General features: G+C 37.8%; 2 protein-coding genes across 2 annotated transcripts; one reads left to right on the forward strand and one right to left on the reverse strand.

Annotated features, from left to right (window-relative positions):
* Positions 1-2,273: 2,273 nt before the first annotated feature.
* On the reverse strand, positions 2,274-3,065 carry LOC149185248 (uncharacterized). Its single transcript, XM_089415598.1, has one exon. It carries the CDS (start codon positions 3,063-3,065, stop codon positions 2,274-2,276), a length of 792 nt encoding a protein of 263 aa, XP_089271724.1.
* A 2,234-nt stretch (positions 3,066-5,299) lies between these two features.
* LOC149185249 (SNAP25 homologous protein SNAP29-like) lies at positions 5,300-10,272 on the forward strand. The gene is made up of 5 exons (XM_089417857.1): positions 5,300-6,529; positions 9,233-9,326; positions 9,420-9,550; positions 9,635-9,732; positions 9,857-10,272. The coding sequence occupies exons 1-5, from the start codon at positions 5,549-5,551 to the stop codon at positions 9,954-9,956; spliced, it is 1,404 nt and encodes a 467-aa protein (XP_089273983.1). The 5' UTR covers positions 5,300-5,548; the 3' UTR covers positions 9,957-10,272.
* Positions 10,273-27,824: the final 17,552 nt, after the last annotated feature.

Genomic DNA, 27,824 nt, shown 5'->3' on the forward strand with positions numbered 1-27,824 from the left:
TATCTAATTTGATAATCATACCTTGTTCTTTCCGTGTATGGCTGGAATGGAGAGCCTCTTGGACTTGAATGACATTGTCCAAGATTTGTCTGCCTTTCACAAATCCTCCTTGGGCTGGAGAGATGAGTTTTTGAAGTAGTGGCTTAATTCTATTTGCCACCAGTTTGGCCACGATCTTGTATGATGAGTTACAAAGGGAGATCGGCCTGTATCTATCAAAGGATCCTGGGTTTGTTTCCTTGGGGATTAAAGCGAGAAATGTGGATTTTATTCCACCACCCACTTTTGCCTTCCTCAAGATTCCTCTTATCATTATGAAGAGATCGATTTTGATAATCTCCCAACAGATTCTGTAAAAGTGTACTGTGAAGCCATCGGGACCTGGGGCTTTATCTGGTTCCATGGACCAGACTATATTAGTTATCTCTTCTTCCGTTACTGGACTCATCAAAGTATCATTATCTTCCTCACTGACTAGATTTGGGATGGTTGTGAGAAACTCTACTTCATCCTCCTCGTTCCCATTTCTTTCTGCACTAAGAAGGTTCTGAAAATGATTTACAGCTGCTTCTTTGATTTGAGAAAATCCTTTATAAACCTGACCACTAGTGCTGGTAATTTCTGTTATATGATTGCGCGAGAGACGGGCCCTGCACTGTCTATGAAAGTATGAGGTATTTCTGTCCCCAGATTTGAGCCACAGACTTCGAGACTTTAAGCGCCAATATTCCTCTTCATTTCTAAAAGAACAGTATACATTCCTTTGAGCAGATTTTTCATTGGCTAAATCTGTGGAAGAGGGATCTTTCTCCTCCATTTCAAGTTGTATTCCTTCCATTTGAAGAACTGCCTCCTTCCTCTGCCTATTGGGGGATTGCATGGATTTCTTTATCCAATCTTTGAGTGCTTTTTTTGTATTTTTCATTTTTTGTTCCCACACATAACTTGGGGAACCGAGTACATCTATCCTCCATGCTGCTTGAACTGTTTCTAAAAACCCTTCTTTACCTGCCCAAAGAGGGTTGAAACGAAATGGAAGGGGGCCTAAATCTTCTTCTTCTTTTAGGCATAAGAGGATAGGCTTATGATCCGATGTGAGCTTTGGAAGAATCTTGGTGAAACTATTCTATTGTCCATCATTAAAGAGCTGCTGATGAGAAACCTATCCAATCTGGCAGAGATATGATTTTCTCCGGTTCTATTGTTTGTCCAGGTGTATTTGCCTTTCACTGGTTTGAAGTCTACCAAATCCCACTGCAGAATCAGATTGCCCACTGTATTGATGAAAGGATCTCTAGACTGAATCCCTCCTTTCTTTTCTTTGGGATCTAGAGTTATATTCAGATCTCCACCTATGACTAAATTGGAGGGGCTGATTTGCGCTATATAATCCAAGAGTGTCCTCCAGCACTCTCTCTTATCTTCATAATGAACAGGGACATACAAGTTAAACAGAGCGAGGGAAAGATTGCTTACGGTGTGACGCAGCTCTGTGAAGATCCAATGTTGGGTCGCTAAGAATCGTTCTAGTGAGAAGTCTTTTGTCCAAAAAGTACCTATTCCTCTAGCCGTGCCCCTTGCACTAACAGCCTTTCCTGAATCAAATTTCCATTTCATAGCGCTGGTGTTTAGAAGGGTTTCCCCTTCTACTTTGGTCTCTTGGAGCATAAGGATGTCCGCGGTCTCCATCTTCAATAAGTCTTTGATAGCCTCTGCCTTGTTGGGATTACCCAGACCCCTACAGTTCCAAGAGATCAACTGCATCATTTACCACTTAAAGGGGTAGGCCCTCCTCCTTTGGAGGCCCTAGGCCTGATATTCCTCCCTAGTGTCATTTCGATGGTAGCTTGACTGCCGAGGGTTTTTTGTCTTTCTGACTCCTCTTCTCTAGTTTCCTTATTTGATCTTCGTCCAACCCTTTTTGTTGTCCTTTCAAATGTTTCATCATCCGATGATCCCATATTCTCTATGGTTTTCTTCTTTTTTTTGATTATATCTGCATATGAAGGGGAAGAAATGTTGCTTGGGATGGGGATTGGGTTATTACCTGGTTCTATGATTTCAATATTCTCCTGCTGTGGTGGTTCTTCTTCCCCTGCTTCCGGAGGATCTGAAGGAGGCGTGAGGATTTCAAAGGGGTTTTTATCCCCCTCATTGCCTTTTGTTTCACTGCTTCCGGCGTTTTGATTACTTGTGCTTCCATTATCTACTTTGTTCTCTGTCCCTTTAGCCTTGTTTTTGTTACTCTGTCTGCTGAATGTTGTCTTCTTTGCCTATTTCCATTGTTCTTCTTTTTCCTTCTCTGTTGTCTCCTCGTTTCTTTTTTTGCAGTATCTTGCAAAGTGCCCGTACTCATGACAGAATCGACACTTGAAAGGCAGCTGTTCGTAATCAAGCTCTTGTATGTGTGTCCAGTTTGCCACCGATAACTGAATCGCTTCGGGTAATCCTGTTTCCAGATCAACCTCCACGCAGATCCGAGCACAAGAGTATTGATCCTTCCTTGGGGCCTGGTCTATGTATTTTCCAAGTGCGTTTCCAATGGATTGAAGTGAGCTTTGATTCCAGCAATGCAGGGGAAGATGCGGGAGGCGTACCCAAACAGGAACCGCCTTGGGCACGTCTTGCGCTGGATCGAAATCAGTAGACCATTTGTTCAAATAGAGTCCTTGAGGCCCCATGAAGTATGGCCCGTTTATGAAAATCAGGCCTCTGTCCTCTGTACTGTCAAACAAGAAAACGAAGAACCCTTTGCCTACAAAATAGATCTTGATTCCTTCATTTACCAAAGGTAGCCAATTCCTTTTGACCCATTCTTCGATTGCTCTCGGTGATGGCCACAAACCGGTGAACTGGCCGATCAGACCTTTTTCTGCAAGATTCAGTGCAGATCTACAGATTTCCTCCTCTGGTAAGGCCACCTTGGGTATACTGTCCAGTTTTTTGACGAATTTTTGCTGCGGGCCTGTGACCTGACGTTTTCCTGTTGCAGTTACAAGAGCCTTGAAGGCTTCGATCTCCGGAGGAAAGGGGGGAGGGGCCGCAGGGCCGCCTCCAGGCTCCATGAGGGAGAACGCTTGCGGGGTCGCTTAGAAGGCGCGGCTAGGGTTGCAGCGCGGCAGCTCACGAAAACTTTTTTCGATGCATGCCAACATAAATCAATTAATCCTTTTTAGTGCTTGATAAATACATGATTAAAATATATTTATAGTGATAATTTTTCATTTTTTAAATTGTATTTTTGGATATTTTATCATTATTTATATTTTATATTAAAAATTGAATGAGTTACACATTTTCCTCTCATATATATATATATATGTATATATAAACACTTTCTGTATAAAGAGAGAGAAAGTTCATACTAAAATATAATAGTTAATATTAATATTCAAACAATTTATTTAAGTTCTATATTGAGATATTTAGAAGATATATATATATATATATATATATATATATATATATATATATATATATATTTTTTTTTATCTCTATAAAGCTATATAAAATTATATTATTTAAGATAGACATTGAAATATTTTATTTATTATTTGAAGAGTGAAAGTGAAATATCAAAGAAATAAGTAGAATGAAAGTGAAATATCAAAGAAACAAGTAGAATGAAAGTGAAATATCGACAAATGAGTTAATTGTTGTGTTAATGGATTTTTAATTGTTTATTTATATGGTTTTTATTTGTTTTGTTTCGTTTCGCGGACATGCCCTAATTTTTGTTTTTAGTTTTTTGAGGTGTGATATACTTACACATCCCCTCATACTGGATTGTAGAACCAGTGTACATCCATTTTAACTATGGATCTACTAAGAGTTGAGAGGGATCAAATCTCTAACTTGAAAAAAGTTTTACAAATCAATTAATCCTTTTTAGGGCTTGGTAAATATGCGATTAAAATATATCTATAGTGATAATTTTTCATTGTTTAAATTGTAATTTTGGATATTGTATCATTATTAATATTTTATATTAAAAATTGAATGAGTTACACATTTTTCTCTTATTAAGAAGTAACTATCTATATTGAGATATTTAGAAGAGAAATATATATATTTTTGATTTTAATTATTTTATCTCTATAAAGTTATTAAAATTATATTATTTAAGATAAGCATCAAAATATTTTATTTATTACTTGAAGAGCCAAAGTGAAATATCAAAGAAACAAGTAGAATGAAAGTGAAATATCAACAAATGAGTTAATGGTTGTGTTAATGGATTTTTAGTTATTTATTTATATGGTTATTTAATATTTGTCTTTTTGTTTAGCCGACTAATTTTTTTTTAGAACATGACATACTTACATATACCCCTCATACTTGTTTGTATAATGAACTTTTTTATTTAATTAAATGTTAAACATACATGTAATTTTTGTATTCAAGCTTTGTGATCCATAATGAATTAAGCAAAGTCTTTCGATAGAAATTACATAAGAGAAATTTTTGGCCGACTAAGTGTCCTCATGATAGATGAACCACACTTGTTGGTTCGAAACAAGCCGGAAGCCGGCTAAAAATTTCTCTTATGTGATTTTTACCGAAAGACTTCGCTGTCTCCATAATGAACCACACTTGTTGGTTCTAAATGTGTCGGCCAAAAATTTCTCTTATGTGATTTCTACCAAAAGATTTTACATAATACATATAATTTGTTGACACCCTCTTTCCAATATACTCATTGACATATAATAAAATAAACCACATTTAATCTCGCACAAGTAAATCTCGCCAAAAAATTATAAAGTAATTAAATTTTATCACATTTAAACTTTTTATTATATTTTTTAATTAATTTTATTTGACATTTTATCAAATTTTATTAAAATAAGTTAAATAAATTTTACAATTAAAATGTGTCAACAAAATTTCAAAACTTTAAATCTATTTATATAATTAAAAACAAATATGAAAATTACAATTTTACTCTTAGAAAAATACAAAATTATATTGTTAGATTAAAATTAAAATATCAAAACATAAAATAATTAAATTATCCATTATTATATAATAATTATAATTAAAAAATAAAAATAAACATAAAAGAATTATAATTAAACTTTCCCATTATAATCCATTAAACAAAACAAAGCATAACATAGAAATGTTAACTGTCCATTATGGTTTGGAATCTTATTTCATTGGGTTTGTCTTTTCCGACAGAGCAGTGTGCAGTTTCGTTGACATTTCCACTTCCGATAAACTTGTCAAACATCTTGGTGGGCTACCCCAGTAAAATAAGGACGATCTTCTAGATGTTTATTAAATTTAATAGGAAGGCCCGGTCTCATTTTGTGACTTCTTCAAACCGCGTAACCCTCTCCATTTTTTTCCAAGTTTGCAGGATAACTTCCTGGAAATTTAAAGAGTGGACCATGTCCATGGTCTCTGCTCCAACCCTTATATCTGGATTTCTCTCTTCTCCATTTTGCGTGATCGATTGATTGAATTTCTCTCTGCTTCGCCCGATTGATTGATTGAATTAATTTCAGTTCCAGGTAAGGTCAGAGATTTCTGATAGATTAAACCAATGGCGAGAAGAAATGATGTCAGCTCTCAAAATCCCTTCGATTCAGGCGACGAAGAGGCCAAGCAACCTCAGACTTCAGCCTCACGGGCGAAAAAATACTCGAACCCTTTCGACGACGATGGCCATGGGATTTCGGGTTCGAGTCATGCCAAGATGACTAAGACATCGCAGGAGAAAAATTACACGAACCCTTTCGACGATGGCCATGGGGTTTCGGCTTCGAGTCCCGCCAAGAAGCCGGTCGCCAAAGCAGTGCGGTTCAAATCCAGCAAGACACGGGTGGAAATCCCTGAAGTTCAGACCCGCAATCCGTTTAGCGGGGGCGAGGAGGAAGCCGAGCCTGCGTCTCGTAATAAGAACAATCCCAGGGACTCGAAATTAAGATTTAATGAAAATACTGACCATTCTTATGAGGGTTTGAGCGAAAATAAAGGTGAGAATTTTATCTCCCACGTGAAACAGCGGGCTGTTTCTGTGGGCGAGTCGGCCGTGAGAACTGCCGGAAAAGTGAAGGAAACGGGCGCTCATCAGGCCCGCAAGATCCGAATCAGGAAATCCGGGGGCTCCTCATCAACTGATACTGGTAAGGAGATCCCCAATTCGAGCTTTTCATCATTTGATAGCCCTGTCAATGTGATCCCTAATTCGAGTTCTCAAGACAGAAAAGAACTGTTATCAGGGTTTGAAGAGAACGTTACTTCTTCTGCCTCTTCGTCTTCATTAGTGCGCAAGAATTATAAGAACGATTATAAGAATGATTTCCGGGACAACGGAGGGTTTGAGAATCAATCAGTCCAGGAATTGGAGAGCTACGCCGTTTTCAAGTCTGAGGAGACCACTACGACGGTCAATAATTGTCTGAAACTTGCTGAGAATATTAAGGATGATGCTACCAAGACGTTGATCACGCTGCATCAGCAGGGTGAGCAGATTACACGAACCCATAATGTGGCAACCGAACTTGATTACAACCTCAAAGCTGTAAGACATACTTTTATTTTCTTCTAACCACGCGCTTCAATTTTTACTTTATTGCCTGTAGTTTTATTCAATACATGATTGCACCAAAAGACACGTTCTACAATCAAGGGTGTGAGATGATGCGGTTGGGAGGAGACCCAACTTTTCTTTGGGCGCAGAGTGGTTGGTGTTTGTAACCCTGAACATAAAAAGGAAAAGAAAATCCTAGCTGCGAAAACATTAAGGTTGGCATCTCGAAGAATTCGATACCTCTTGGCATGAAAAAGTAAAAGACCCCCTAGCTCCGTAAACCTTTGCACTTCGTGCAATTTGATAACCATTTGGCTTTTGAAACAAGTTGATAGATTTTGAGAGTGGCACTTTGAGGAATTTGATACCGCTCTCTTTATAACAGAGCCAGAGTAAGTTTTGAGTGTTGAGTGAACTGATTACCAAAGCAGTACGCATTTTTTTTCCTCCTTAAAATATATTTCTTGGTTGAAGAAAAAAGAAAATATTATACTAAGTTTTGAGTGTTGAGTGAACTGATTACCAAGCAGTACGCATTTTTTCTCCTCCTTAAAATATATTGCTTGGTTGAAGAAAAAAGAAAATATTATATTAATTACATATCCCATATCTGGGGTTGGCGTAGTAAATAATATGCAAAAATTTGGACAGAGTTTGGTCTTTATAGTTTGGCTTTGCCCACATGAATTTCCAAACAGAAAATGATGGGTTTTACTTGTTTTTTATGGTTGGTAAATGGCCTTTGTTAGCAAAGTGGGCTTCACTTGGCTTCTGTAGACCGTCGAGATCCATAGGATTCCACTCCTTCTTACATCTCGGCGTCATGAACATGGCAACATGTCTGTGGGTTTTGAATCTGAGAGCATTGATTTAACCACTTGACTACAACCTGCTTGACAAATCCTGCAATTTTGTTTTCTTTCAACATGACAACATGTCTTTGTGGGTTTTGAACCTGAGCCTTGATTTAACTACTTGACTAAAGCCTGCTTCACAAATCCTGTGATTATGTTTTTCTTTCTTGGTTGGTAAATGACCCCTTTTTAATGAAGTGGATTTTGAACCTGAGCCTAGCACTCTTGCTTTGATCTAACCATTTGACTACAGCCTACTTGACAAATCTTGCGATTATGTGTTCTTTGAACATGGCAACATGTCTGTGTGGGTGTTGAACCTAAGCCTGAGCAATCGTGCCTTGATTTAACCATTTGACTACAGCCTGCTGGACAAATCCTGTGATTATGTTTTCTTTCTGTTAGGATACTTACACACTTAGGAGTTAGTTAAGTTCAACTTGGTCTAATGTGTCTATTAGGTAAAGTGTGTTTTTTTAATATGCATTAGTTGCATTGTAATTTGATGGTCATGATATGTTTAGACATAGAGTGATCCAACGACTGATCTAACGGTTATTGATCAGTTAATTGACTACAGCCTGCTGGACAAATCCTGTGATTATGATTTCATTCTGTTAGGATATGTACACACTTAGGAGTTAGTTAAGTTCAACTTGGTCTAATGTGTCTATTAGGTTTAAGTGTGTTTCTTTAATGTGCATTAGTTGCATTGTAATCTGACAGTCATGATATGTTTTAGACATAGAGTGATCCAACGATTCATATTCTCCTCGATACTAATGGTTATTGATCTGTGGCTTAGCATCCATTTGGTCCATGATCTCTATTTAAAGGACATGGAAGGTCATGGCTGATGATCGATTGCGATAATTCTCTTATGTAAAATATTTTCTTTTGTTTTAATAAAATTGCCTCAAGTGGCTGCTTTGGCTGAGGCCATGGACTGTTCCCCTCTCAGAGGGTTTTAACCATGTAAAAATACCAGCATTGTGATTTTGATCTGGTTGTGTGAGTGGTTATTGAAGGTGTTCGTCCGGTATGGAATACCCTGTTTATCCAAACACGAAAGGTAAACGATCTTTTGTTAATGAAGTAGACCTACCTTCAGCTTAAATACAACAACCAAACTGTATATATTCCACCAAAGTCATCCAGGAACATCTACGGGCTATCTAGGTCGCTACAGGCTATCAAGGTCGCTGGGACTTTCACCTGGTCTTGGATGCGGTAGAAATTTGTTGGCTTCATTAATTTGCAACACGTTTTTGGCAGCTTTTGAGCTCACTCGTGAGCACTCAAAGTGTTTTGATTTAGCCACTTGACCACAACCTGTTTGACAACTCACGGGTTTATGTTACTGTAGCTATTATACAGTCATTTCCGATGGTTGTATTGGTTGGATTGACTTCTTGTCTGAAATTTAGCAAAACAGTAAAAAAATGCTGCTATTATCTGTCATATTAACGAGAGTGAATAAAGACTATTAAATGAACAAGATTTCTGACCCACAAAAGGAAAGCAGTTGTGTGTTACATTGCGTGATACAAATGAGAGTATGTATTTACTATTAAGTAAGACAAAACCTGGTCTGTGTGCTTATTGATGTCCTCTAAAGGACCCTTCAATCAGTTGCTCTGGTTGTGTGCAAGTGAAACATCTGCAAGAACTAGAAAAACATGACAACCGTTTGGCAATTTTCACCGTCTACCATTAATTTGAACCCATGAATTTTAAACATATATAAAAGGAAAACTTATTGCTTTTTTTCATCTGTCTTGAGTCTTGACCATTTTGTATTCTGCTTATTTTTTGAATTCTTTCTTTGATCATAATGCAGGGTGAAAAGCTTCTTGGTAACTTGGGTGGTATTTTTTCAAGAAAATGGAAACCTGAAAGGTCTCGTGCAATAACGGGTCCTGTACTTACGCGAGGTAGATTACCTCTCCCATAAAATTTGTTGGTCTTGTAGTGGGAACTATTTGAGCTATGCACTCACTGCCTTTGATTTATCTGGTGTGCCTCAGATGATTCTTTCAAAAGAAGAGGAAAACACATGGAACAGAGAGCAGCATTAGGGCTTGTCAAGAGCCCAAAGGGTAGATCATCTTCCAGAACTTACCCTTTGGTTGCAGATACACCTCAAGCTCATATAGAGGTGGGTGGTTGATGCATTCTTTGTGAGTGCAGCTTTTCATATGAATTTGGACGCCTGGATGAATTTGGTGTTATTCTGATGCAGGTACAAAAAGCAAAGCAGGATGATGCTCTATTGGATTTGAGTAATGTACTTGACCAATTGAAGGAAATGGCTGTAGACATGGGGAGTGAGATAGAAAGGTTTGTTGAACTCTTATGATATGCAGAAAAGCTGACATTGTGTATGTCATCTTGGGATTTCACAAAATTGTGTGCCTGGAGTATGTCAATAGTCATACTAATGGGAGTGTTTTGCATTTTGCAGGCAAAATCATGCTCTAGATCCTCTTGCTGATGATGTCACAGAGCTGAGCTTCCGTGTCAAAGGAGCCAATGCACGTGGTCGTCGCTTGCTTGGAAAATGACCACACTACTTGATGGATGCAGTATTGTGTTTTCTTTTGATTCTAATGGACAATATGGTTGCCAGCTCTAGACCTCATCTATGTGTGAGATGTGTTTTTTCTGAGGATGCTACGCAAGCATCTAAGCTTGGTTGTTGCAGTGTGTAGAAGGCATTGGACTTACAAGATATGTAGACAGAAGTTATCGTAGTGCAAAAGTCCAGGCATAAGAGTCTTCTTAAGGAGCTCTACTGTTCCTTTTTATGGATTAATTTAAATTTTGTAAGAATATTTATTTCTTCTAATAAAAGATCATGTGATTGGTTACACAAACAAATATTTGAAACTCCTTTTGGTTCATTAATTAGAAGCCTAGTTATATGACTGTAGAAAGTTTCTGTCACATTCCTGTATGCTAATATGCAAACCTAATGTCTAATTGAATGAAATCTTTACTCCACGCTCTATACTCTTCTTCAACTATTATAAATTCGGAACATGGTTGAGTTGGCTTTGCTGCTGTTATTGGATATGAGTGAAAATTCTACCGTAGTAGATTTGAAATCTGAAACTTTTCTTTAGTCACATTCCACCTGTCTTTGCAAGAGTTGGGACTTGTGACAAACATGACGGTGAAACTTATCCAAGGAAACAGTCATTAATGTTATTTGCATCTATATTTGAATTGTTTTCTACAATTTTAATAAATAAAGGGTAGCTCTCAAATGTGACTAACAGCATAAGGACCTTTATTGCAAAATGAGAACTTTGTAAAGAGGGAGAGGTTCTGGAGAATAGGAAGTACTATGTAGTACTTTTTTCTGGCGTGAAACGCAGTTAGGGATTTTGCCTCTGGCTGGCACTAAAGTGAGTTTGGGTATTTTGATGTATGTTTGGACTTGGTGACAAACATGGAACTTCTCCAAGGAAACAGTCATTAATGTTATTTGCATCTAGATTCGAGTTGTTTTATACAGTGTTAATATAGGAAGCGTAGCTGTCACATATGACCAACAGCATAAGTAGGGTAATTGCAAAGATATCATTTTGCAAATAGGGAGAGGCTCTGGAGAATACGATGTAGTACTCTTGGTTGGCACTAAAGAGAGTTCGGATATATTTATTTTAGCTTCCTGTGCAAGTTGCTTGATTGCTTTAGTCGTGGCAAGGGTTTCCTTTAGGGTATTATTGCTCTTGCAATAGTTTATTGTTTGAGTGACAATAATTATTTGAGACCACTTCCTTTAGATCATGATGGATAGAGAAAGCATTGTACGTGTTTTTGCCTGATTTGTAATGAGCTACGTATGTCTCCCTGTTGTACATGTGATGCTTTAAACAGCAGGAGATAGGAGACCTGGTGGCCAGGTCCAAATTTGCATGCCTTTATTAGGTCTGGTTCTTATTGCCATTGACAGGTAGCAATGGGACTCTGTTTTTGCTCATTAAGCCTATTCAATTCGTGGATGGAGATATTTTGAGTGATGGCTTGTTCTGTGTTTTGAATAGCCAGTCATGCATATATTACTATTTATGGTTTATGGCAAATTTGTGTATATTGTAATGCACATATATTCTAATTTTGGATTTACAGAGCTTTTATCAAATTATTACCAACAAGTACATACAGCTTACACTTTTCTGTTTTGCAGATGCATTTTCTGCTGTTTGGGAATTCGAGTGTACCGATTGGCTTAACTTGTTTTGGATATTAGGTTTGTTGGACTGGTTCTTATTGCTATTGACAGCTAGATGCATAGTAATGTTATTATGCTGTTTTAACTACTTTATTATGTAGGTTGATCTTTGCAACTTGTGACTTTTTGGAATTTTGGTTGAAAGTCACAAGATGAAGAAATGATTGATTTTTCCTCAAAGGTCACTAATTTTTTCATTCAATTCCTTGGAAACAACTCTTATTTCCACCATCTATTGTGTTACCTAACTAAGGGTAACAATATTATCATCAAGTTAAAAACTTTGCATGCGATGGCACAGAGAGCAGCTGAGGATAACATGCAGCCCTAGCTGCTTGCGCGACGCAGCATTCGCTGCACTTTAGTGGCCATTGCTGCTGAGGTCAGAATGGCAGAAAGAGGAAGGCGAGATCACAGCTGTAGCATTCGACAGGTAGATACTACCCCAGATTGTATTGGCTCTCAGCGACCTTCTGCTGCTGGGGTTTGAGCAATATGGATCCAACGAAAGATGAAGATCATCATCACACAGATCACCAGTAAGAATCAAAAGTAACATAAAAAGCTTTTGCTTCTCTCATCTCTGTGATGGGTCCAACAAAGAACAGAGTATAAGTTTCAAAGTTTGTAAAAGAATGGAAGAAATACCAGAAATATCTCCTTCCAGCACTCCGAAGAAAAGCAGCACTCTCCCTGACAGAATGAGGGTTAGTAGGGCAGTTCACTGGGTTGTGGCCATCACCCAAGATTGTGCAAAAGTGGGTAAAAAGAAACTGCGCTGCATCAATATTTGGGAAGATCTCAATCAGATTATGTGGTAGAGGTTACTACACCTTCCACTTTGAAACCAAAGAGGACCGCGACCTGATATTCGAGAACGGTCCATATTTTATGGATACAAGGGGACTGTATTTGAACAGATGGACACCGGACTTTGATCCAGAAATGGACGTCCCAAATGCTGTTCCAGTATGGGTAAGATTGCCGCATCTGCCTTTCCACCGCTAGAGAGATGATTCAGTGAAAGCTATAGGAAACGCAGTTGGGAAATACATAGACAGATGTGAGCTTAAAGAAAACATGCATGCATGCGCCCGAATTTGCGTGGAAGTGGATCTAGGCAAAGGTCTGCTAGAAGCTATCAAAATAAAAGTGGATCAGTGGACGCACATACAACAGCTGGACTATGAGCAAATCCCCTTCAAATGCAAGGTATGTCATGAATACGGTCATTTTGCAAATAGATGTACAAAAAGTAGAGAAAATGAAAGTGAAAATATTGAGGATCCGGAAAATAAATGGGAACAGGTCAAATGAAAGAAGATAGCCAACAAACAACCAGTGCAACACTCTTCTCAGCGCACAATTTGTTGAAGCTCACTCTCGCTCGCCAAAAGTAAACTTAGCTAGCAATAACCCCCTTTGGTCCACTGCTCACATCAGATCCCCCATCCCCTGGAGCCAAATCTAGATCTAGATCTAGATCTAAAACCTTATGCTCCCCAATCACCCAGTGGTCCCCCCTCTTCCCCAGAGATTCAATTCACCTCTCCCCCTCCCTCAGTGGATAGGATATTAACCAGAAAACAAGCTAAAGAAGCATTCTCAAATGCAAAAAACCAAAAAAAAGTTGGAAGAAAGACAAATAAAGAAATAAGAGATGGAGCAGCAGCAAAAAAAATGGCCCTAGGACACAACAACCCATGGACACTTATCTAGGGAAAAGTATAGGGAAATATGGAGAAAAGCCAGCTTAAGGGGAAAGGAGCCATGCACCACCCAACAAGTAAATAATGATAATAGTCTCCTGGAACTGCAGAAGAATGGGGACACCTGTTAAGGAAAATGCAATAAGAGACATTTTGACAAAAGAGAACCCGGATATCTTTATGATCTAGGAGAGAAAAGTAAACAACAAAGAATCGGAAAATCTTAAAAAAAAGTTCAGGGAATATGAAGGGGAAGCAATCCAGGCAATTGGAGCATCAGGAAGCATATGCACAATTTGGAAAAAAGGAAGGTGGGAATTAATGGGGAAAAAACAGTGCAACACTGGATTTTAACAGATCTTAGGAGGATCAACACAGAAGAGAAATACAAAGTGATAAATATATATGCCCCAACCACTATAAGGAAAAAGAATAGTGCTGGGCAACAATTAAGGAAGTATTACAAGAAACACAAATTGCAAAAATAATTTTAGGAGATTTAAATATGGTTAGAAGTATAGAGGAAAATTTTGGAGGAAACTATCAAGCGGATTCATCCAAAAACTCTTTAGAAGAAATAATGGAACAATATAGCCATATGGATATTCCTCCAAACAATGGAAAACATACTTGGAATAACAAGAGAGTGGGTAAAAGTAACATAAAAGAAACACTGGACAGAACCCTGATCCAAGAAAACATAGCAGCGATTTACAACTCTATCAAATCCAAAATCATTCACACCACAACTTCTGATCATAAGATGGTTGTAATAGCAATGGGCAAAATGGAAAACCAAGGCCCACTCTCGTTCAGGTACAACTCAATCTGGGACAGCAACACAAAAATTAGCAAATTAGTTAACGCAGCATGGGCACCAAGAATATCAGGCTCACCACAGTGCATATGGGAGACAAAATTAAAAAATGTAAGAATCAAGCTTAAGGAATGGACAAGGTTAAATGAAATAAAAAAAAGGAAAAAAAAAAGAGCTACCACAGAAAATGGACAGCATGCACGCTGAAAAAGAATGTAAAGAAGAAAGCAAGTAAGACTACCTTAAAGAGAGACATTTCTGGGAGATATACAGGAAAAACAGGAAAGAGGAGGAAGAGGCAACACTAAAATCTAGAATCCTCTGGCTCAAGGCAGGGGACAAGAATACGTCTTTTTTTCACAACAGTGTGAAAATCAAAAGAGTTAGAAACCGGATAGAAAAATACAAGTGGAAAATCAAGAAATCAAAGGAGCGGAAGAAATAAAAAAAGCAGCCCACAAGCACTTCAAAAACTTACTGTCAGCAATGGAGGAAACCGCTGAATACGAAGAAATTTTGCAGCATACAAAGAAGAAAATAAAAAAAGAACAAAACAAAGACGTGTAAGGACCTCACAGAAGAAGAAATTGTAGAGGCCATTTAGAGCCTACATCCAGACAAAGCGCCCGGGTAATGGCAGAAGTGTCCTCAGACACGTAATTTTATTAATCAGAAAAAAAAACAATTACATAATTGATTTTGCAAGAGTTTACACCTGAACAACACAAACACTCTTGCAATGAGCTATTTATAAGCTCAATGTCCTAACTACCTCTAATTATGGATCACTTATTAAATAACAAGTGTCCATTTACAATAAATGCTATTCAAACCAACTAGCTAACTAATCTCCTAAAATAGAGCCTAAGATACGACACATTTGGAGAGTCATATCTTGTTACAACAATATACTAAGTCTAATTGTCTCCATTAAATAATTAATCATTCTAGAATAATAATTATTAATTTAATTTCTTAAATTAATAATTATTTTATTTCAATTTTATAACCTATGATAATAAATTATTTTTGGATCATCTAACATTCCCCCCTATGATCCAAAGATACATTACAGCAAATACCAAGTTCATCTCTGAACTTAGTAAATTTTATTCTGCCAAGCGGTTTCGTGAAAATGTCGGAGATCTGATCTTCGGAAGGACAATAAACTGGCTTGAGGACATCTTTGGCAATGAGAGATCTGATATGATGATACTTGGTGTCCACATGCTTTGTCTTTGAATTAAAAACTGGGTTCTTGGCAAGTTTGATCGCTGACTCGCTGTCAATGAATAACGATGTAGCTTCTGCCTGAGAAATGCCCAAGTCCTGCAAAATTCTGCGCAACCAAACAATTTCACATGCTGCTTCTCATGCTGAAATGTACTCTGCTTCTGCTGAAGAAGTGGCCACTGTAGCCTGTTTCTTACAACTCCAAGATACTGCTGCTGACCCCATATTCATTAAATAACCTGATGTTGATGCTCGATCATCAATACTCCCAGCAAAGTCGGCATCAGAATATCCACCAAGTACAAAATTTTTAGTCTTTGTGTAAAGAAGACCAAAATCTTTTGTTCCTTGGATATATCGAAGAACTCTTTTGGCTGCATTCCAGTGGCTGTCTCGTGGTTCCTGCATAAAACGTGAAAGAATACTAACTGCATAAGATAGATCAGGACGAGTATTTGTCAAATAAATCAAGCTGCCAATCAACTGTCTGTAAGTTGTACTGTCCACCTTTTCCCCCCTTCAAATTTTGAAAGTTTCAAGTTTTGCTCCATGGGGGTAAGAACGGGCTTGCAATCCTGCATGCCAAAACGCTGAAGAACCTCTGCTGCATACTTACTTTGAGAAATGAAAATATGATGTGGACGTTGGAAGACTTCAACTCCAAGATAGTAGTGAAGTAATCCCAAATCTGTCATCTTAAAACCTGCATGTAACTCCTTTTTCACCTGTGCAATATGATCATCATGATTGCCAGTGATGATCAAATCATCTACATACATAACAAGAATGACCAGATGTTTTCCCTGTTGTCGCACATACAAAGTATCATCAGATGCACTTCGTTGAAAACCAACTTTCTTAAGGTATTCATCCATCTTTGCATACCAAGCTCGGGGAGCTTGTTTTAATCCATATAAAGCCTTGATCAATTTGCAAACTTGATGTTCTTGTCCTTCAACTTCAAAACCTGGTGGTTGGGTCATATACACTTCCTCCTGTAAATCCCCGTTGAGAAAAGCACTTTTCACATCCATTTGATGAACTTTCCATCCTTTTTGAGCGGCGAATGCAAGTGTTAATCGGATGGTGTTCCATTTAGCTGTAGGAGCAAAAGTTTCCTCATAATCAATGCCTTCCTGCTGCGCAAAACCTTTTGCGACAAGTCGTGCTTTATACTTTTCAAGTTCACCCTTCTGATTATACTTAATTCTGTAAACCCATTTACATCCTATGGGTTTAACATTTGTTGGACAATCAACAAGTTTCCAAGTGTTGTTATCAATTACTGCTTGATATTCTTCAACCATAGCCTGTTGCCATTCTTTATGTTTTACTGCTTCTTTGTATGTGGAAGGTTCAGTAACATCATTTGCTATCAAGGCAAAATTGCCTTCACTTCTATGTGCCCTTCTGGTGCCAGTTTTATTCTGTTCATCAGGCTTTACATCTTTCAAAAGTTGAACTGCCCATTTCGGAAGTTGGTGCTCACTTGTTTGTGCTTCTGTAAAGTCCCCATCATTGTAAAGAGGATTAATATAAATTGAGGTTCGTCGTTCAGGTGAAGAATGTGGAGAATCACTGTCAGAAGAACTGCTGCTGCTTGGAGATGCAGATGAACTGCTAGAAGACCCAGATGATGTTGTTGATGTAGATGGACTGGATGACTCATCTTCAGAGGAAGGAAAATCAAGTTCATACCAATTTGGTGAAGTTGGTTGACTTTGCATTTTTCCATTTCTTTTACTTCCTTTAGTTTCTAACTTGTGAAGAAGATTTTCAATTTCTTCAGCACTTTTACTCTCTGTTTCATCAAAAATGACATCCCTGCTCACAATGAATTTTCCATTGGTCAAAAGACGATACCCTTTCTTCTCATTAGAATAGCCAATCATTGTGCATTTTAAACTTCTTGAGTCAAGCTTAGTTCGTTTTTCTTTCGGAACTAAGGCATAACACACTGACCCAAAAACTCTAAGATGTTTAACTCGAGGTTTGAAACCAAACCAAGCTTCATAAGGTGTGATTCCGTCTAAAGAAGCAGTTGGAGATCTGTTTCTTAAGTAGACCGCTGTATGGATTGCTTCTGCCCAATATGTTGGACTTAACCTCTTGAATGTTAACATGGATCTCGCCATTCCTAACAAAGTGCGATTCATTCTTTCGACTACTCCATTTTGCTGTGGAGTGTAAACATTAGTGAGATGTCGTCTTATGCCATTTTCACTGCAATAAGTTTTGAATTCATTTGAAGTGAATTCTCCCCCATTATCCGTCCTGAAAGTACCTATCTTTTCTTTGACTTCATTTTCAACAAGTTGGCGAAAAATTTTAAACTTATCAAATGCTTCTGACTTGTTCTTCAAGAAGTAAACCCAAGTCATTCTGCCGAAATCATTAATGAATAGTAAGAAATATTTGCAACCACCAAATGAAGTTTGTAGTGGACCACAAACATCACTATGAACTAGTTGTAGCCGCCTGTTTGCACGCCATGAACTTGTTGGAAAACTTTCTCGATTTTGTTTGCCATAAATGCAAGCTTCACATTTTGCATTTTCCCTTTTGAATGTGGGAAGTCCTTTAACCATTCCTTGTTTCTGCAATTGAGAAAGACTCTCAAAATTCAAATGTCCATATCTTACATGCCATAGTCTTATAGGTGAAATACCTATAGTCACTGCCCCTGCAAAATCAGAATGCCTTGGAATAACTGTCCCTTTCATCCGTAATAGTTTTCCATCTTCATAACCTGTCATGACTGTTTTCAAGTTCTGTTTCACTGAATTAATCTTCACTAAACCATCTTCCATAATCACCTGATGTCCTGCTTGTCGAATCGTGACTAAAGAGAGCAAATTTTTCTTAAAACTGGGTACATACCATACATTGGAAATCATTTTTTCTCCAATGCCAGGGAGAAAAACTTTTACTGCTCCTTTGCCATAAGGAGTATGTTTTGTATCATCAGTGAGAAAAATGGAATTAAGTTGGCAATCTTGAAAATTCCAAAAAAAAATCACGTCGACAAGTCATGTGCTGAGTTGCCCCGGAATCCAAGATCCAGGCATCTTCGTAGTCACTTCTAAGATAGGATGAAATTTGTGATGCTGGTGAGGTAGTAAAAACATATTCGGAGTTATCTTCATCTTGATCATTTGCAAATTGTGCTGAATGCTGCTGAAACTTGGGAATTTTATTAAGTGATGTTCAACAATCTTCAGCATAATGGCCAACTTTGTTACATCTTCGACACACAATTTGACTTAAGTCTCTTCCTCTTCCTGAAGATTGTCCTCTGCCTCTGCTTTGACTTCTATTTTAAGATTGTCCTCTACCTTGATTATTATATCCTTGTTCTTGAAAATTGCCTCTTCCTTGGTTGTTTTCTCTACCTTGAAAATTATTTCTTCCTCCTCTGTTAAAATTGTTTCCTCTGCTTTGGCTTCGACCTCGATTATGTGCTGCTTGATTCTGATTCCATCTGCCTCTTCCTCGAGAACTATCTGTTGATGACTTACTAGTGCTGGCCTCTGTGAGAAAAACATCTTCACCAATTTTCTTCTTCTTCCCAAAAGTTTTATCATGTTGACTCAACATTTCACAAAGCTCATCAAACTTTAGTTTCTCTAATTTCCCAGTTACTTGTAGAGTCTCTAAAAAATGCGTATAGGAAGAAGGAAGCCCAGCAATTACAATTGTGACCATAAAGCTATCATCAATTGCGGGAAAACCAGCATTAATAATTTCTTGCCTGATATTCTTAAGTCTTGAGAGATATTCAAGAACATCACCGCCTTCAGTTAATTTTTGTTGCAACAATATTAATTGTAGATCGACTTTCTTTGATTCAGGCTGAGTATCAAAGAGGTCTTTAAAAGTTTTAAAAGCAGTCCATGCATCTATAGCATTTTCTATATGGACATACATTTCATCATTCACAGACGATTTAATAAGAGCTAAGGCTTTAGCATTCTTGATTTCCCATTTTGCTAGTGTAGCTGCATCTGTGGGTTTATTTGGCTTAACATCTCCATCACATATTCCCTGCCATAATTCATTGTAAATGAGTGTGCTTTCAATGAGACGATGCCATGTTTTATAAGATTTGGTGCCTTCTAGTTTGTCGGAATCAGAAAACAAATTAATCAACTCAGACATTTTAGCGTTGAAGCGTCGCACCAAGAATTAGAACAGAAATGACAAGATAGTCAACACAACACACCACGCAAAAAACACGATCTATCGGGGCTTGACCTTGACCCTCGAATAGTCGTCAAAACAGGGGACAATTGACTGAGCTTTGCACTTGGCTCTAGTCAATTTCTCAAATTTTTACAAGGCAACTTTCAAAATTTGACTTTTTACAATGGTGCTTTGGTACAATATGGTAAAAAAGAAATTACCCCCCCTCAAAGTAAAATTACTTTGAGTTACAATCTCTCCGAAAACAAATTACAACTAAAGTCTCCTTATTACTCCAAAATTTACAATCCTTAACATTTACAAATATCCCTTATTACTCCACAAAACATAAACTCCAAAATTAAAAAATCATGAGATTTCTCCAAAATACAATATGCATTATATTACAAAAAAAAACTCTATGATCCAAGCTGACAGGCTTCACTTTGGCTTCTTCTGGCTTTACATTGACAAGCTAACAGGCTTCACTCTGGCTTCTTGGTGGCTGGCTGGCTCACGCTAGCTTCTTGCTCTTTCCATAACCTCTGCATGCATTGCATAATTCGGTCTGGTCTTCTTGACTGGAATTAATGTATGTTTGGCATGTTCTGCATCTCTTCTTCATCAGCTTGTGGAGGATTTATTGTTCCTTGCAGTAGATCCATTATATGGCATTGAAAGAGGCCCGCCCAGAGGAAATATGCCAAGCATTTTTGATTTTCAGGTCATTAACATGTGAGAAAATTCAAGCTTCATCATATATAGGAGAAACATCTAAGAATGTCGAACCTTGTATTCATATCGAAGGTGAAGACGAGAAGAAAGAGGCGGAGGTAGTAGAAGGACCTTTGATTTCCTGGTCGGGTGATAAAAATCATAATTTTGAGCTTGCATCTAGCAAAGTAGTGGTTCAGTCAGGATCAAATGGGGTTGCTATTTACGTGTCTTCCAATTCAAAATCCATTAGTAAGCTTTCCAGTATTATCAGGAACCAAAAGCATGAAGCAGACACTCAAGCAAGGGAACGGAAAAAAAGAAAAAAATGATACTCAGGCAGACAGTTCTTTCAAAAACAGCAAAGAAATTTGAGCCATTCAGTTTTCCGGATAAGTTTGACTCAAAACAAACTACAAATAGATTTTCTGGCATGTCTGCAGGTGATTCCAGAGAATCAGTTCAACAAAGAAAGAAGACTAGCCGGTCATCTGATTCGCATAAAACTCTTGCGGAGCCGATGGCCCTCTGTATGAAATTTCCACAGGGATTTGCCTTGCCATCGGAAGCACAGTTGAAGGCACGTTTTGTACGTTTTGGGCAATTAGATGTTTCAGGAACCAGAATTTACTGTCATACAGGCTGTGCTCGAGTGGTTTTTAAGTGCACTTCGGATGCAGGAGCAGCTTATAAATATGCAACTCGAAATAGCTTGTTTGGTCAAGCTAATGTGAAGGTTAGGCTCAAGCAAGTCCCTCAACCGAAAGAAGAAGAACACAAAGTGCAAATTTTTTACAATAATAAAAATGATTTTTAGATTTAAAAATCTAAAATCAATAATAAAATTCCCTTTCCATTTAAACAAAAAGCCAGACAATTTCCATACTAATAATCTGTTGATCAATTCAATGGAGTTTTCCAAGAACTTGTAGAGCTGGAATCTCCTCTTCACATCAGCTGCATTATTGGAGCTCTGATACCACAATAATGGCAGAAGTGTCCTCAGACACGTAATTTTATTAATCAGAAAAAAAAACAATTACATAATTGATTTTGCAAGAGTTTACACCCGAACAACACAAACACTCTTGCAATGAGCTATTTATAAGCTCCATGTCCTAACTACCTCTAATTATGGATCACTTATTAAATAACAAGTGTCCATTTACAATAAATGCTATTCAAACCAACTAGCTAACTAATCTCCTAAAATAGAGCCTAAGATACGACACATTTGGAGAGTCATATCTTGTTACAACAATATACTAAGTCTAATTGTCTCCATTAAATAATTAATCATTCTAGAATAATAATTATTAATTTAATTTATTAAATTAATAATTATTTTATTTCAATTTTATACCCTATGATAATAAATTATTTTTGGATCATCTAACACCGGGCCAGACGGATTCACAATATCTTTCTACAGAAATCATTAGCATACAATTAGAAAGGATTTCTTAAGAATGACAAAGAATGTTACAAAAAAAAAAATGGGAGGCCACACAAGATCTTCCTATCTTGCTTTGGTTCCAAAGGAAGCAAACCCTTCCACCTTCAATAGGTTCCAACCCATTTCTCTGTGAAATTCCTCCTACAAGATAATAACAAAAATAGTGGCAAATAGAATAAAGAAAGTGCTGCATTTAATCATTTCAGAAAACCAAGGAGGGTTTGTCCCAAATAGACAAATCATTGACAATGTCATCATAGTTCAGGGAGCTGTCCACTCCAGTGTCTTAAAGCAAGAAAAAAGTATGATAATCAAACTAGATATTGCAAACGCTTTCGATAGAGTCAACCACCCATATCTAATGGCTGTACTTCAGAAATTGGGCTTCTCAAAAGAAATAATAGAAGTGATACAAGAATGCATATCCATTCCATGGATAGCCTCCCTCATCAATGGAGACCTAGTGAATTTTTTCAAAGCACAAGAGGCCTCAGGCAAGGCTGCTCTCTATTACCATTTTCCTATATAATAATGGCATAAACTATTAGTAGAGCATTGGAAACTTAGAGGAAAAAGAGATCTATCACAGGATTGAGAATAGCAAAAGGAATAAAGACCATAAATCACTCCTGGTTTGCAGATGATACATTGTTGATGGGAGGAGCATTAACAATAATAGCAAGAAGATTCAAAAAAATAATGGATGCATTTCTATAGGTGTCAGGTGGACTTTTGAATAATACAAAATGCAGGATCTATGGGTGGAACATTCCACCGAGAACTATGCAAAGAATTTCCCAAATCATGAAAATCCCAGCACAGGGAAATTGGAATCACTTTCTCTATCTGGGATTACCAATATCAAAAGAGAGCAAGAAGGCAGAAATATGGACAAAACAAATTGGGAAAATGCAAGATAGGATAAAGAATTGGGGAATGATGTGGTTAAATATGGCTGGAAGGGTGATATTAATTAAGGCTGTCCTTGCTGCATTACCAATATATCAATATGCTCTAATCATGGCACTAGCAAGTGCCCACAAGCATATGGAATTAGTTCTAAGAAGTTTTCTCTGGCAGGGAGGGAAGCAGGAAAACAAAAAGTTCAGTTTGGTGAGGTGGGAACAAGTAGTGCTACCATATGAACAAGGAGGCTTGTCCATTCGGCTGCTTGGGCTCATGAATGCAGCGATGGGATGAAAATTGTTTGGAAACTCATAACAGGTAACGAGAGTTGGTGGAAAAAAGCCCTCATAAACAAATATATAAATGGTTCCAAGGAGAATCCGCTGAATGGAAACATCCCAATAAGACAAAGCACCCAAGTATGGAAGCTAGTCAAAAGAGTCATTCCAATAGTGGGTAGCCACATTTCCAAAACTTTAGGGAATGGACAAAAAATTTCGATATGAGAAGACAGAATCATGGGAAAAGACCCATTACAGGATCACTCGGAAATGGATGGCATTCAAGAGTGGATAAGAGGGAAAGACTTTAATACCTTACATTCAATCTCCCTGTGGAATCAGAAGGAATGGAAAAGGCCAACAATCCCAACAAACATGGAAGGACAACGGAACAAAATCAAGCAACGTCTAAAGGGGGCATCACCAATTCATCGTGATGAGGAAGACAATTATCTTTGGGGCCCAAGTAATGGGCAATATACTGTCACAACTGGATATAAAATTCTCCAAGATCAAACCAATCAGCGAGATTGGGGACCATGGAAATCTAAAAGTTTGCCTAAGATAAAAATTTTCATTTGGACGCTATTAAAAGGAAAGATTCTGACTGGCGAAAACCTTAAAAAAAGAGGATTCCAAGGGCCATCAAGATGCCCATTATGCCAACAGGCAGAAGAAACCATTCAACACTTATTTCAGGACTGTAAATTCTCAAGAGAACGTTGGGAGCAGCTCTTTAGCTCGCTGGAAGTAAATATAGACTATGGTAAACCATTGCCGGAATTTCTCAAAATTCTAGAGAAAGCCTACCCATATGCAACAAAGAAGAAAGTCACAATTATAAGAATCTGGAAATGCATTCCAACAGTTCTATGCTGGCAAATTTCGCTGACTTGGAACAAGTGCATCTTTAAAAACCAAAATCGTAGAATTGGAAAAACATTATCAAAAACATGGGGATTAACTTCAGAAATATTCAATGAAAAAGGAACTGCTCCAATGGATTATAGTATCCTTCAACAAGAAGAAAGAGAATGGCTTAGCAAAGCCATAATAGACAACAATGGTAAAAAGGGACAGAGAAAAGAAAGCTCAGGGAAACACTGGAAATTGAGAATCACCGAAGAAGAAATTGAAAGTTGGAAAAGACTACAAAATAGATATTGTTTGCAATTTGATGGAGCCTCCAAGAATAATCTTGGAAAGGCAGGAGCAGGTGGGATTATTTTTGATCCAAGTGGAAAAAAAAATTGTCACATATGAATGAGGATTGGGACAAATTTAAAATAATAAGGTTGAAGCTTATAGCTTGTTCATGGGGAAAAAAATAATTAAAAAAAGAGGAATCCAAAATCCAGTGTTCTTGGGAGATTCAACTATCATAATTGAGGCAATGATCCGAACCAAAAGTCCAAGCAACGAGTTTATGAGTAGAATTATCAAAAGAATAAGAAGGAATCTAAAAGTTTCTGGTAGTGTAACTTTTAAACATATACTGAGGCGTCACAATCAGTGGGCGGATTTCCATGCAAATCAAGCAGTGGAGATGAATGAAGGAAGAGTTCGGGAAAACAATGAGGAATACCATCACTCTGTGCCATAAGATCAAAATGAATTTGAAAAGATTAATGTACTAGGGAAAAAAGGGACAAAGCAAGACAAATCATGGAAAAGATAAAAAAACAAAAAACACAGAAAATAAAAAAACTCATAGCCCAAAGAAATCTCAGAAAATCATGGAAAGACAGAGGAAAAAGCAAGGAAAAAAGGAGATACAAATGATCATTGTCAGAAACAACAATCTAAGTCAAAAGGTTTATGAGCAAGCAAAGCACCACTCAGAAGGAAATCGAGCCAGAGAAGGAAAAAGCGCGCAAGTGACAACTCTCAACTTCAACGCATGGGGAGATCGTTTCAACAATAGATTCGGAGGCAAGCTTGCAGTGCAGAAGCACCACAACTTTAAAAAAGAGTGGATAGAAGAGAGAATTTCGATTTTCTGTGAAGTTTTTATTTGCCTGAGGCCCGTGACTGGCCATCGACTCTCCATAGCGCCTCCAGCCCTGCTCTCTCGAAGCCCAGCTCTTGGGTCAGCAAGAGCATCAGCTCTCTGCGCAGTCCCCTTCCTCACACAGGCTCCCACGCGGTATAGAAAGCACCCTCATCCTCCATTTCTCCTTCTAGCCGGCTCAACTCTGCCCTCTGTGCATCGTCCTCCTGCAATTCAGCTGGCAGCCATTTCATCCCCCAGCCCTCTGTTTATGTTTGGCTCTTCCCATAAGTTCCTGGCTCATCCGCTCTTTGCTCCTACAACGATTACCTTCCCTCATCCAGCTCTCATCGCAGAGTTTCACTACTGCATTTTACTTTCCCCTCTTCATAACTGCAGGCCCTCTCTCATATTATCTATCTCAACGACAATATCCACAGCAACACAAAAAGTTCAGAACAAAGGCCATCAAATCGGAGCAACAATGGATCAAGGGAGCACAGGTAGCTATAGCGAAGCAAGGGGAAACAACAGTCAGATGGAGTTTAACCCCATTGAGAAGGCAGCGAGGAATGACTCATGCCCAGCGTGCAAAGGAAACAAGGTCATGATACATTAGCCGCAATAGTCTCTCAAAGATCTAAGAAGTGAAATGAGAATGGAGTATAGTTTTTAGAAGCAAAATATGGCAGCGCAACAACATGAGATAAAGGATCTGAAAACCAAGTGCAAGCATCTGCAGGAAGTAGTAAAATACTACAAGAGCAACACTACGAGCAGTGAAGGAGAAAAATCAGCCAACAACAACAACATGACTGAAGCAGCCCAAGAATACTCAGTCAACAAGCCATAAACCCAATGAAAATTTATGTTATGTAAATTTGTTTTCTTAGTGGGACAATACGTTCGACAATGTTCTAGAATAGTTAAAAGAATCTATGAAGTTTGGAAACTAAGCACAGGAGAAGGGACTGCGCTCTTGTCTCTTTGCTTAGTCTACTATCACAATATAGCTGAATGTAATTGGAGCTTGCTCTACACCCTTTTTTGGTAATATATCATCTACCCAATCTTGTTTAAAAAAAAAATGGTATTATACTGTTTTTATTTTATGGCTTTCCCTGTATGCTTTATTCTTTGCTGCTTAAAAATATAAATGTATAGATATACCGATATCTTGATAGTTTGCTTTTGGTTTGTTTTGAATAGCCAATGCATATGTGATAAGATAGGATCATTTTATTAATATCCAACAAAAGACCACAAAATTAGGTCATTGGAACTAAAAGATGAATTTAATATTGAGTACAATGTAGTGCAATTGCAACTTCTGGGTAATATTGAAAGCAAGAGAGAAAGTGAAGAAAAGTGGTGCATAGATATGTGTCTATCTAAGCTAATATCTAGGCCTATCCAAAACCAAAAGATATATAAAAGTGTCATAGGTGCAGTGATATGAAGTGAGAGTCCAACACTGGAAAATGAACACCTTGGTGCAGAGAGAGAGAAGAGGATGATGTTATGGTTTCTTGGTCTTGATGATGCAAGGGTGAGGGGGTGACAGGGTACTATCTCATTTTTGGAGTTATCAGGGACCATAGTGGGATCCCATTGTATAACCTTGAGGGGGACACAGGAGTGAGGGAGTCTTACTGTCCTACAATCCAAGGTTTAAAGAAAGAAGCTCTTGATAGAACTCTAGTTGCTCCACTGAAGTTAGGAGGAAGTCTAATGGGTGGGGGGAGCATTGCTTTTGATCATCTAGAGTTGGTCTATCTATCATTATAATTATGTATGGTCTAAGGCCTAGTTTCTCACCTTCGAACCAACCTTGAGAATACTAGTCAACCATCTGATTGGGGGGTTGATGGGAGACCTAAGGCTTGACTACTCTATGGTCTAAATATATTGAAGATCCGGCTTTCTTTTGTTTTCTCAATTTGATGGAGCAACATGAATTTATCAGGTGATATCTTTGGAAGTGACAAGGCAGGGTGGGTCATGCAAGAAATGGGGTTGTGGTTGAGTATATTCTTTGATGAAGAAGGCTAGGCATCTTTGATGGAGAAATTGGAAGAAAGTGGAGGGAGCTCCTCGAGTACATATATAAGGTAGTGGTAGTGCCCTTTGATCTCATAGTAGAAGGGGCACCTGAAAATGAGTTGCAACTCCATTTGTGGCTCCTATAGTATAAGTGCATATGGTAAATCTTGTTTGGCAAGGAATATGTGAACCAATTTTCATCTAGAGTTTATGAGAGCCAACTTGGAGGTAGCCCAAATGGATCTTAAGTGAATGCATCTAGTGTTGATGCATGTACAAGGTATGAACATGACACTATCTTCCAATTTCAAGAAGTGCTTTAGATAAAAAGACATTTTTGAGACCAAATTCTTTGGAGGTGAGGTCTAGGTAACTTGTATGTACAATTTATAGATTTTCTCTTTAATGGCTTAATTTAGTGCCTATCTATCTGGCAAGAGATGGCCTAGTGCATCATTTAGAGTACTTGAAGGGGGAAGGGGCTCTGGAGAGATGAAGGCTAGAGCACTGTACCCTTTGCGGAGTTCAGGTCAAAGGGCTTGATGCATGCTAAAGCAAGGCCTTGTGAACATGCAATTAATGCAATGTAAAAATTTCACCTCTTTCTTAGAGGTTTCTTAGATTATAACCTTGTGAATTTTCATTCTCAGAACTACTATGAAATATGCTAAAGCAATGACAACAATAAAGAATATTTCTCCTTTTAACAACTTAAATCAACAAATCAATCCAAGAGAAAATATATGAATCCGTGCCAACAAGTTTCAATGCTCCAAAGTACAATACTTGAGATTTTACCAAATTATATAATACCCCAACAAAGGATTTATCCAAAGCATTTCAAACCCTACCTATGGCATT

This window comes from Pinus tabuliformis, chromosome 3_2, assembly GCF_031772625.1.
Source record: "Pinus tabuliformis cultivar Carrire ecotype Pingquan chromosome 3_2, CPIR1, whole genome shotgun sequence".
In the NCBI taxonomy this organism is placed as follows: domain Eukaryota; kingdom Viridiplantae; phylum Streptophyta; class Pinopsida; order Pinales; family Pinaceae; genus Pinus; species Pinus tabuliformis.